This window comes from Macrobrachium nipponense, chromosome 2, assembly GCF_015104395.2.
Source record: "Macrobrachium nipponense isolate FS-2020 chromosome 2, ASM1510439v2, whole genome shotgun sequence".
NCBI classification, from domain to species: domain Eukaryota; kingdom Metazoa; phylum Arthropoda; class Malacostraca; order Decapoda; family Palaemonidae; genus Macrobrachium; species Macrobrachium nipponense.
This window is the reverse complement of record NC_087201.1, coordinates 94,539,595-94,552,244: the sequence shown is the minus strand read 5'-3', so window position 1 is coordinate 94,552,244 and position 12,650 is coordinate 94,539,595. Positions and strand designations below refer to the sequence as shown.

The 12,650-nt window shown below is 42.5% G+C and overlaps 1 protein-coding gene across 1 annotated transcript in view; it reads right to left on the bottom strand.

The window, feature by feature from the left end:
• The window catches only part of LOC135220799 (beta-1,3-glucosyltransferase-like), a gene marked incomplete in the record, with an annotated part of 300,385 nt that overhangs the window by 182,176 nt on the left and 105,559 nt on the right, over positions 1-12,650 (bottom strand). Inside the window, 1 exon segment of the mRNA XM_064258304.1 lies at positions 1,823-1,896. Coding sequence (XP_064114374.1) covers positions 1,823-1,896 — 74 coding nt within the window.

Here is a 12,650-nt window from a genome sequence, read left to right as displayed (position 1 = left end):
TTATATTCTAGTAATATTTCAAGCATTTACCTTCACTTTGCAACAAATTGGAAGTCTCTAGCACCATATTTTGATTTATGGTGAATTTATGAAAAAATAAATTTTCTTTACGTCCGGAGGCGGTAACTCTTCCGAAAAAATCATACAATGCGATTGTGGTAATGTTTGCACTATTTTAAATTAGTTGTTACATAAAGTTTTATATATGAAAATGTGCGCAATTTCATGTAGAATACAACAAAAAATAATTGAAGGTTGTAGCTTTTCTCATTTTTGAAATATTTGCATATAAATCATGATAAATAAAAAAAAACCACGTTCGGTCAACTTTGACTCTACCGAATGACCGAAAACGCAATTGTAGCTAAAACCCTTACAGTCTAGTAATATTCAGTCATTTATCTTCATCTTGAAACAAATTTGAAGTCTCTAGCAAAATATTTAGATTTACGGTGAATTTAAAAAAAAAACTTTCCTTCCCTTCGCGCACATGGATTCTCCGCCACAAATCTCCGAAGTGCGTACGTCCCATTCTCGAATATTTGCTCCATTTCATATTAGGCATTTCATAAAATTTTATATATGAAAATGTGCGCAATCTCATGTAGAATAAAACGAAAAATATATGAAGGTTGTAACTTTTCTTTCTTATTTCCGAAATAATTGCATATAAAAAAATATATATAAACAAATTCGACATTCGGTCAACTTTAACTCGTCAGATATGGTCGAAAACTGCATTTGTAAGCTAATACTCTTACAGTATAGTAATATTCAATCATTTGTCTTCATTTTGAAAGAAATTGGAAGTCTCTAGGACAATATTTAGATTTATGGTGAATTTTTGAAAAAAATATTTGTTTATGTCCGCGCGTTACGAATTCATGCATTATTTTGTGATAATATTTTCTCAGTGTTGCTTTTATCGTTTTACAATATGTTATATACCAAAATGATCGCAATTTAGTGTACATTACAACGAAAAAAAAGTAACTTGTTACCTTTAACTGTTTTGCACACAGCGCGATTTGAATAAAATTATATACGAAATTTCGTTTTTGCGCTATCATATACTGTATCGCATTATTTATATATGATAATGATAATTTTTTTCATTTCTGATGGTTGCATACTAAACTTCAGCCAATGACAAAAAAAGGAGCCAAAAATGAGCTCTTAATCTTGAAAACTAAGCACGCTGTGATTTTTTGAAAAAAAATATTTTTTCCGCTTCCGCGCTCACTCTGAAACACCTCCAGCACACGGGAGACATTTTTTTTTTACCGCTTCGGCGTTTAAGGGTTAATAAAAGCAGATCCTCCTCTAGGGAAGCAATAAAAGTTTTAAAGTTTACTGGGAGCCCTAGCATCTATTTGAGCCATGTTACCACATATCACAATAGGAACACCCTATTCTGAGAAAAATATACCTCACTAGTTCAATACCACTGTCAAGGCAAGAAAAATATAAACACCTAGTTCCAATAAATTATTAAAACATAAATACATAAGAATAGTGCTGCCAGTCATTCATCGGACAATCTTCTCCATACTTGCAAATGAGGCGTCTAGATTTGTGAGGACTCACTTAAAGCTAATATACATCATGGGTTTGTAATCAATAGTATTTTCTATTTTTGGTATAAACAGCAATGTATAACTTTAGAAAGATAATGTTTACTTCTATTGATCTGTTTTTTTTTTATTGGTGTGTTGATTTTGCCTTCATTTACTACTCATGCTATGAACAACTTCCTTCAGTATGAGGTACCATGCAAAGATCCATGCATACATACCATATATACAAAACAAATTATACTAACCTTTCAATTATAGGATAATAAGTCCAAGATGCAATGTTAGGCCATTCTTCTTCCATTTTATAAATATGACATTCCTAAAACACAAAAAAGGTTGATAACTCAAAGCTATTAAATATGTACTACATATTGAAATGTGTTTTCTATATTATTACTCATGCTTTAAATGTTAGCACATTATTTATGTACCAAAATCTGAGCCCTTCAAGATATGAAATAAAACTCTAATTAATCTCTCAGGGATTATGTCTCCCCTACTGAGATAAGTGCTTCTGAGATATCTCCAATGTGAAGTCTTCCTCAAGTCCAGGCTAAGAAGTTACATGAACAATATTAAACTATCCCTAGTACATACTATGTACTACAGGAAGGTTCAGCAGGAGACATTAGGTCTGCCTCATGGGACAATGGTCTTGGAACATGTGACTTCTCCTTCTCCTGAGCAGTGAATATTTGCACCATGACTCTTGGTAGTTCTAGGTGATCTTATGAACTTGTCAGAATTTAAAGAGGCTTTAGCAAGCTATCTTTTGTTTTCAAGTCTACATGTAAACTCTACAATAAAGTTTTTGGGTTTAAACTACATGTATACATTCAGTTAGTGATTTGTAAAGAATTGCTCCTTCTGACACTTTTCATTAGACCTGTACTCCAAACTGCAATTTGCAGTTTGGCATACAGGTTCACTTATCATGTTCAATGGATAAATCCCTGATAATATGGTATTTTTATATACTCAGGTGATTGGCCACACCAATCACACTGCAAAGATTTTTTGGCTTACAGTAAATGGATGGACAGGTATTCTCCTATTCTTGACAACAATAATGCAGGAGAATACATCAAGGATTTAGAAATTCAGGATAATCATGATGGTTTTTAAAATGTAAGCAATTTCTATACATTTATCAGACATAAGAAATGTATGGCTAAGAATACAAGATTAGGTGTATTTGCTTTAGCAAAGTTCTTACCAAAATAGGAAGATCTTCCTCTGCATTGAACCAGCCCTCCTTTGCAACACTGTATTTAGAAAAGTTGAAATCATTTCAGACCCATCTTTTACTGAGGTTTAAGGTGATCTATGGGATGCAACAAGTTTGCTGAAATTTCCTGTTGTTCAGTCACTTGGTCAATAGGTATCTAAACCATTTGGAAGCTTTTTACATGTCACAACTAGCCTTAAATTCCTACTCATGAAACCAGACTGTACACAGACATCCCACATTTTACCCTCTTCTTGTATGCTTAGTCTTATTTTCTTTATCAGACACAGAATTGAAAATATTCACACAAGAACCCAAAATTTGTTTCCAATGGTACATCTGTAATAAGAAATCCTATCAATCTTGGAATATTCTAGCAATTTAACTATGGTCTCTCTTTCCATCTGAATAATTTCCGATTACCTACCAAATTCACGTCTAAATCGCATGGCGACACAGAATTCTTGATCTACTGTACAGATGTATCTATGCCTATATCCATGTCACAGCTAAAGGTCAACATCTGTGTTGGGTCATTACATCACAGGATCCAGGAGTACATTTACCATCAATGCAATGGTGTGTGTGTGTGTGTGTGTGTGTGTGTGTGTGTGTGTGTGTGTGTGTGTGTGTGTGTGTTGTGTGTAAAAAAAAATAAAAAGAAAACCTTTCCTGAAAACCTAGAAAGACACCAATCCCCTTCCACTAGGAGACAACTCAAAAATGTCCAGAAAGGATGGCACTAACAAGATTAGAGTGGCTTAAAAATATGTACAATCATCCCATACTCTCATTATCTTGGCAGGTAAGTCATCTATAACACATAAAAGTAAACAGCCCAACCTTACCCAGAAAGGATGGCACTAACAAGATTAGAGTGGTTTAAACAAATACATACAATTATCCCATACTCTCATTATCTTGGCAGGTAAGTCATCTATAACACTCTTCCAACCCCGTTCACCCTTAGAATCCATGAGCCAATTCTTAGTGATAGTCGTCCTGCCGCTGACATCAATATAACCAGCATATTGGTAGCTCTCATGCCTAAACATTATCAAGTGGTTAAGCTCATCAAAGCTCAAACTATTTGCTTCAAAAAGGGATTTTGACGAAGGAAAAATCTATTTCTGGGTGATTGGCTCGTGTCGCCCTATGAAAGTATCCTTAATATCATTCTTTCTAGGTAAAATTAGCCTAAAATTACCAGAGAAAACAAAATTAGAAAATGTCAGTAAACTGACTCGCTCACCTCTTAAAAAGAAGTGTCGGTATGATAAAGGGGCGAGTGTGGAACACTACCACGAGCCAAACACCAATTAGAACTTCCTATCAGAATCCCCCCAAGAGAGAGCTGATACCCAACGGGCGATGCAGCCTCTACTACTACTACTAGAGGACGCCACGGACAGCAGCGCCCCTAGCGGACATCCTTAATTAAACAGCTAAATAACATCTTGTCCTGCAAGGGGGAAAACAAACCATAAAAGGGGGGTTTCATAGGGCGACACGAGCCAATCACCCAGAAATAGATTTTTCCTTCGTCAAAATCCCTTTTCTGGCTCAGCTCGTGTCGCCTATGAAAGAGTACCAGAGAAACAGACAAGATGGAAAGGAAACAATGAAAAACAGTTTTAAAATGATGGATATAATATAAGTAAATCAATTACAGCATACAAATTAAGCACTTAAACTAACTTATTTTTAACAGTAAAATAATAGAATGTTAGTAATCTTAAAGTACTTAAATGGTAATTAAAGTAAATTACAGAGATGCATGTAAAATAAGGAAAATTTGGGATTTACTTAACTAGAATACAAAATTATAAAATATATACATACATGTCCTACCCTAGCATAAAAAATAAGGGTAGGTACACTGAAATCCATCATCAATACCAATATTCCAAAATATATACAAACACATTGTGACTGAAGTTCATCATAAACACAAAATGGTGAATATACAAACATATAGTGTCCTACCCTAGCATAAAAATAAGGGTAGGTACACTGAAGTACATTATCAGTACAAAAGTGGATGTCCCTAGCAAAAAAAATAAGGGACAATCCACTATATGATACAACGCTAAGGCTATGATGTTGAGTAGCCTGACGATAGGGTGAGGCATGTTGGTTGAAGTAGGTAGGAGGACCGACCTGGATCAATACTACAACTACTAAACAGTATCAGGGGAAACTATGTTTTTCCCGCTGCTACTGCTGAAAACTTTAAAGATTCCAAGGACTTTAAAAATAATGCCAGTTTAAAGACTGTCGGGGATTTCCATCCAGTATACTTTCTAAGATCCTCAAAGTTCTATGTTGGAAATAATTAATTGAGGTGGCTACTCCCCTGATATCATGTGCTTTTGGGAATGACTCAGGTTGGCTTGTTTAATGAAGTAAAGGATTTGCTGTCTAATGCCTTTAACTGAGAAGTACCACCTTTTTCTCTCATGAAGAGAGCACCTGAGGATCTAGAAGAAGTACGAGATAGAAAGGCTCTAAGAGTTGATACTGGCAGAGAGAAGGATCCTGTGGAAGTGGATAACCTTCCAAGGGGCCCACCTTGCAAGAGGATCTTCATTTTTGGCTAAAAAGCTACGATCCGGAGCAAGTAGAACTTCTCCTGATGGGAGGAATTCCACATGACCCGCATCCTGGATAGAGCCGACAGTTCTGAAATTCTAGCTCCTGAGGCTAGGCTTAATAAGAATAATGTCTTCCTCAGGAGCATTATGATGTACAAGATGAGTTGTCAGTATCTGAAGCTAGTTTGAGGACGTCATTTAAGAACCATGAAACTGTAGTAGGCCTCTGGGAAGGGTCTAGTCTAGCACAGGCTTTAAGGGATAGATGTGAAAAATAAGATCAGTCAAATCTATCTGTAAAAACCACCTACTTGAAAGATTTTCTTTCAAAGCCGATTTATGAGTGGTAATCGTGCTAGCTGCTAAACAAACCTTTTCAAATAAAGATCTGGAAAAAGGATATAGCCAAATTAACTGTCATGGTTGTAGTGTTCGATTTCTCTCAAAAAAGATGCTAATTTTTTAACAGCTGAGTCATATTGTCTAATGGTTGACTCTCTCTTATCTGATTCTAGGAAGAGAATATTCTGTGGATCAATGTCAGCATCTTTATTAGCCGCAAACTTCATGAAGTCCATAAAGTTAGGGTCTGGAGAGTTCCTGAGGAAGCGAACACAGTCCTCATTTGTACTGATTGTGATAGTTTGGGATTGGGGATCCGTTGAGGTCGGAGACCCAATTCCAAGAGAAGAGGATACCAGTTGCTCTTGGGCCAGTCCGGTGCAATCAGAGCTACTATCCCTTTGAAAGACCTTAGTTTGTCTAGGACTTTCAAAGAGAGATTCACTGGAGGAAAAACAAAATTTCTCCTCCACTGATTCCAATCTAACGACAGGGCGTCCGTGGCATAAGCCAGAGGGTCCAGGTTGGGGGCCACATAGCAAGGGAGCTTGTGGTTCGCTTGTGAGGCGAAGAGATCCACTTGGAGACCTGGGACTCTCCGGCTTACCCACTGGAATGACCTGACGTCCAGAGACCATTCTGATTCCAGAGGAACTGACCGGGACAGAGCGTCTGCTATCACATTTCTTACTCCTGCCAGGTGAGTGGCAGACAGATGCCATTTGTGTTTGTTTGCTAATGCAAAGATGGCTATCATGACATGGTTTCACATGTTTGGATTTGTACCCTCCTCTGTTGATGCAATGAACTACACTGCACTGTCCAAAACTAGCCTTAGATGAGACTTCTTCGGGGGAAGCAGTCTCTTCAGAGTAAGAAATACTGCCATTGCTTCCAACACGTTTATGTGGAGCTGGCGAAATTGAACTGACCAAGTCCCCTGAACCTGTTTGAACTGAGAGTATCCCCCCCACCCGGACAGGGATGCATCCGTGTGAATGGTTAGCACTGGGAGGGGATATTGAAGGGGTACTTTCTTGGCTAAGTTCTTTACTTTTGACCAAGGCCGTAGTTGGTGGCGGAGGATCTGTGGAATTACTGACAACTTGTCTCGATATTTGGAGTTTTGCTTTTGACCCGCCAAATTCGATTTATATCTTTCAGCCTTGCTTTCAGAAGGATATCTGTTACCGAAGCAAACTGAAGAGACCTAGGATTCTCTCCTGGTTTCTTCTTGACGTCTGTTTGCATTTGAGGAATTGCCTGACAGATTTTGCTATTTCCTTCCGTTTGGCCACTGGAATTGATAGATTGTGGGAAGACAAATCCCATTGGATTCCTAGCCACTGAAAATGAGATTCCGGAGTAAGTCTGGATTTCGTTTTGGTATCTGGAACCCCAGATGTTCCAGAAAGTGAACTACCTTTTTGGTAGCTTCGAGACATTCCTCGACTGTTGGTGCCCAGATCAACCAATCGTCGATGTATGCCGCTACCATGATTCCCTGAGCTCTCAATTGTTGTACAACCCACTTCTGCTATCTTTGTGTGAATACCCTGGGGGGGGGCTACATTCAGACCGAAGGGCATCACTTTGAATGAGAATGTCTGATTTCCTAGCCTGAATCCTAGGAATGGGCGGAAGTGCCTGGCTATAGGGATATGATAGTATGCGTCTGTAAGATCGATGGGAGCATGTGACGGCTCCACGCGCAAGTAAGGTCCTTACTTGCGAGAGGTAAGCATCTTGAACTTGTCGCAGCGAATGAAAGAGTTTAGCTTGACAAGGTCTAAGATTACCCTTCTTTTTGTTGATGCCTTTCTTTGGCACGCTGAATAAGCGCCCTTTGAAATTTTAGATGTTTGACTCTCGCAATAGCTCCTTTCTGAAGGAGTTCTTCCGCGTAATCTATCAATTCCTTTGACGGTACCTGATGAAATGATTTGATTGGAGGGGGATCTTTGATCCAACTCCAGCCTAATCCTTTGGACACTATGCCTCTGTGCCCAATTGCTGAACCCCCACCTGTGGCGGAAGAGGAACAGCCTCCCTCCTACCTGGGGAGCCTCATTGCTGATGGGCGGGTTGGCCACCACGCCCTCCTCTGAACTGTCTACTCCTCGTGCCCCTTCCTGCGCCACGCTGACGAAAGTAACCTCTCGCCCTACCTCTCGGTTGAGAGTAGCCTTGAGCCTCATAAGCAGGGTTGAAGGCCGGCGAGATAGCGTAGGAAGTGGATGGTTGAGATTGCTGGGGCACCAGGAGGAAAGGTTGGTTCTGTTTAGAGGTGGAAGGTTGTCCCTGTTGGGTAACTGGGACTGCCTGCACAAATTGCTGCTGTTGTTGGAGTTTTTTATAAGGCTGGAACCTCTTACCAGCTTCTTTGGTTTCTTGCCAGCAGTGGGAACGGATTCCTGTTTCCTCTTTGAGGAAATACCCCCACCTAGCTCTAAGGCTCTGTTGAGTCTAGCAGCTTCGTGGTGGACCTCGTTCACTGCGGACTCTGGGAAGAGATCCGCTCCCCACATGCTTGCAGCCAAGAGTCTATTAGGCTCATGCCTGATTGTTGCACTCTTGTAGGACCATGCTTCCGGCAGTTCCTCCTAGCCTGGAAGAAGTCAAAGCGTCCGTCAGAACCGTCTGAAACTGAGATTTCGCCAGAATCTTGAACAGCGGTTCCGTAGCGTAGGAAAGAGCAGCCATTTCTGTAATGATGAGGGAATTGAGGGACCTGCCAAACCTAGTTCGCGCATCGAACTCTGCCTGGATTAGGGAATCCGGCAGCCTAGGTAATTCTCACCGAACTGGTCCATGGCGCAGTCCGGCTTGAGTTTGCCCAGCGTGAATGTAGCTGGCAGGTTTTTCCCACAATTCTCCGAAGGCGGGGAAGAGTGGAGAAGTAGACTCCGCCTCCCTCAACTGTGGAATGGGCTCATCCTTGAGGACTGCCTGAAGAGACTTCTCCACCAATTTCGTGGCGAACGGAAGAGAGACCTCCTCTTCCGTCGCGAAAATAGTGAAGGGACTCTCTTGTAGGCCTGGAGTTTAGTGTTAGTACACTCCCAGTCCTCAAGGCAGTGAACCCATTCGATGGGCGTGATCTCTACTGTAAAGAACGGATCTCCTTAGAGATTTTGTCTTCTCATCGTGATAGCCGTTGGCGTCAGCCTAGCATACCGCTGAAAGGCTGCGTCAGACCCGGAAGAGGGTAGAACTCGAAGTCCTCAATCCTTCGAGTTCCACACTCCGAGATAGAAATCATTCCGTCCTTGAATGGAGCGTAGGCAGCTACTCTCCATGGGTTCTCCATAGAGAAAGCTGGCAAGGAGTCATAAGGTGGAAGTTGAAGAATCCCCGTGCTAGATGCAGGGGAGACTGGGGGAGGAGCCTGAGCTAGCCCAGCTACTCGGTCCTCATTCTCTCTCATTCTATTAGAGAGATCCTGGATTGACTGTCCAGTTTGAGACAGACTGCTTGATAATTGCGCAAACATCTGCTCGAACCGCGTTCCCAGTGCGGAGATTTGGGAGCCTACTAGCACGCCCACCTGTTCCATCACCCTGCTGAGACAGTAGAGGGATCGCAGGTGCTGGTGCTTGCTACCCACCTGCCGGCATAGCCGGAGTGGAAGCAGCGGAGCGGGAGAAGGCAGTGACTCGGTGGGAGCGCGAGCCTTCTCCTTCGAAGCCTTGCTTCTGGAGCTCTTCGATTGGGAAGAGCCTGGCTTTGCCTTCACCGCATCGGCATAGGAAGTCGACGACTTCCTAGCCGAAGAAGACGAAGACGACTTCCTAGAAGTCGACTTAGATAAGGTCTTCGGTTCTCTCTTTCCCTTCCCTCCTTATGGAGGTACAGAGAGAGCGGGAGAGCGAATAGGGGATCTCGGATCCCGCAAAGCCTTGGAAAGAAGCGGAAGAAGAGGGGACAGGAGAAGATCCAGGAGCGCCCAAGGAAATAAGACCTTGGGCGCCCGAACATACCTACCTCAAACCCAACAAAGTCCTCCCACCTACCGCCATGGGCTCAAGGTTAAGGTCCAGGGCAGCGACGTCCGGAACCGACTCCTGGGAGGCTACGACCCCAAACGATTGCTGGAGGTCTTGCTGGATGGAGGCTATCAGTGGGCAGCGGACAAGGGGTCGACGTAACCCGTCGACTTGCCCGCGGGGAAGATCTGGATGGCCAGCTTCCTATCCAAAATGTAGGGCTGGCCCTTGGCGGCGTTTTTCCCAAAGCCAAAGCCGCCACCACGCTTTCAGGGTGGCGAGGGCGACTTCCTCACACGCTAGCCTGAAAGAAAGGTGAGATTAGCTGCCAATTGTGGAACGGGGTTAACAAACTTACGACTAGAAGTTGTTAGTAAAAATCAATCAAGTAAGCCTATATGGACTTACCCCATCTCCCAGCTGACCGACCAGGTCGTAGCATATGGCGCAGGCTTCAGGGTGCCAGACAATCGTCTCGTTGAACGACGTGGGCAAACAAGGGGCGTGAGACCTGCATTCATCATGTCCACAGGGGTCGTAAAGCGTCGCGTTACAGGCTGGGACCTGGCAGTTGGTAGCCTGTAAGTGAAAAAGTACATGAGTACCAAGTAAACACTTACAGCCTAACATATGCTCCGCTGGTGCCGGAGCGATAAAGTTAGATAAAACCAGAGCCCCGCCAAAAATACGTGTGGTAACCAGGTTGGAAGATAGGCTATGGCTCCGCCGATGGCGGAGCACAAGAATCAACCAATAGGAGTTGGTGGTAATGGAAACCACGACGGAAAATGGCGGGGATGGTTGATAAAATAATAATAATAACACACAATTCATTGTAAAATATCTTATAATTAGGGTATATATCCTTAAAATAACAAAAATAAAACAACTTCTCTCCGCCCGTCTACTAGAAGAGTGCGTAGGTAAGGGTAAGCTCCCTTCCGGTAGCGGGGGAGAGATATAAGGATATAGTAGGCAAGCAACCGACCACTCGTAGTGCCCACCCTGCCCGCTAGCGGAGCCAGTAGTCCTATAACCAAAGGTGCCCCGGCTGCGACGGAAGGCTCCTTTCGTATCGTAAGGGAGGTGGCTGAGCAACTGGGGAGGGGGGGAGGAAGGTCTCGGCGAAACACGGCGGAGCGAGAAAAGGGGGGGGGGGGAGGGATGGCCTACTAACCTCCTCCCCGCCTCACCAACTACCCGCATGGAGACCCCGGTACCTCATAGTGGTCGCCCTATACCCCCCGCTGGGAGGACCCCTGGTCACCTCCGAAAGTGTGAGAGAAGGCGATGAGGTTGTCATAACAACCAAGGGGTCCCCCAGCTCCTCCCTATATCAGAGAGGGAGGGAAGGGGCATGGGTAAGGTGCTATGGAACACGTGACCGCAAGTGGCCTAGGCCGCGAGCAACACACCGTGGTAGGCCACGTGAACCAAGCTGTACCAATACATGGAACAAGCACCTAGGCTAGCCTAACACCCTAAATAAATAAATAAAAATACATCGAAAGGTGGAAGAGACACTTTTAGTAAAAGAGAAAGAAGCCCAGGAGGAGGCAGACTGTTCCAAGAAACAGGAGCCTACTCGGAGCCAGCGATAGCCGATGTAGAGCAAGAGCCGGGATGCTGGGCCGGAAAATAATAATAGCCCTAAATACCAAGCTAAGAGAATGGTAGGAGGGCTGAACTAGCTAAAACTCGATGTAAAACAATGAATGTGATAAAGTAAGCCCATAAGTATAAGAAGTCCCAGTATGGAGGACCGGGAATTCTTACGAGGCGCATGGCCTGTCAGAGACAAACCGGGGAACCGTATATGAACCTATTAAGAGGAAAATACTGGTACCGGAAGATAAAACTATGGTAAAATGTTACTTATGAGTTACTTAACTTAGCCGTGGCAATAGCAGAGCGTTCCATCGTAGATAGTACGAATAAATCCAATAAAGCACGAGCACAAGAAAATGGCGACTTGTCGCTAGCGCTAAAAATTAAGGATGTCCGCTAGGGGCGCTGCTGTCCGTGGCGTCCTCTAGTAGTAGTAGTAGAGGCTGCATCGCCCGTTGGTATCAGCTCTCTCTTGGGGGGATTCTGATAGGAAGTTCTAATTGGTGTTTGGCTTGTGGTAGTGTTCCACACTCGCCCCTTTATCATACCGACACTTCTTTTTAAGAGTGAGCGAGTCAGTTTTACTGACATTTTCTTAATTTTGTTTTTCTCTGGTAATTTTAGGCTAATTTTACCTAGAAAGAATGATATTAAGGATACTTTCATAGGCCGACACGAGCTGAGCCCAGAAATGAACTCCATCACCAGCCATCATATCACTTCTCAATAATCAAAACACTGAAAAGAAGAGCTAGAGAAACTAAAAAAAAAATAAAGAGGAAGAAAATTAAATTGAAAGGAATAAAAAGATTTTTTGTGAAACTAAGGGATAACTCCAATGTTGCACTATGACATAATAGAGTGACTGAAGAGCAAGAAGGCAAAATGATCATGAAAAATAAAAGTGGTTGAAGTAATGATAAGAAACGAGAGAGGAGTACATACAGAGTGTATGTCGATCTGAACCATGAGAAAATGAAATTTTTTTTTATTAATTTGCATTTTTCAAAGCCAACAAACCTGAGGTCTTTACATTAGGATAAATCTTTAGGTGCCAGCTGGAAACCAGCAAAAAAATTGTAAATGCAAGGAATCGGTGGCATCTGGTATTAACCGTAGCAGAGGTGGAAGCGAGTCAGTAACAACACCTGAACCTTAGTGATCTTATTTAGTCTTTCTTCCAACCAAGGATAAGACATAAGAGAAGTGGCTAGAGGTGGGCAGTCAATGTTAAGAACTCAGGTTTATTAGCTTTGAAAAATACAAGTTAATTGAAAATTTGTCATTTGCTCATATGAGGAACAAACCTTCAGTC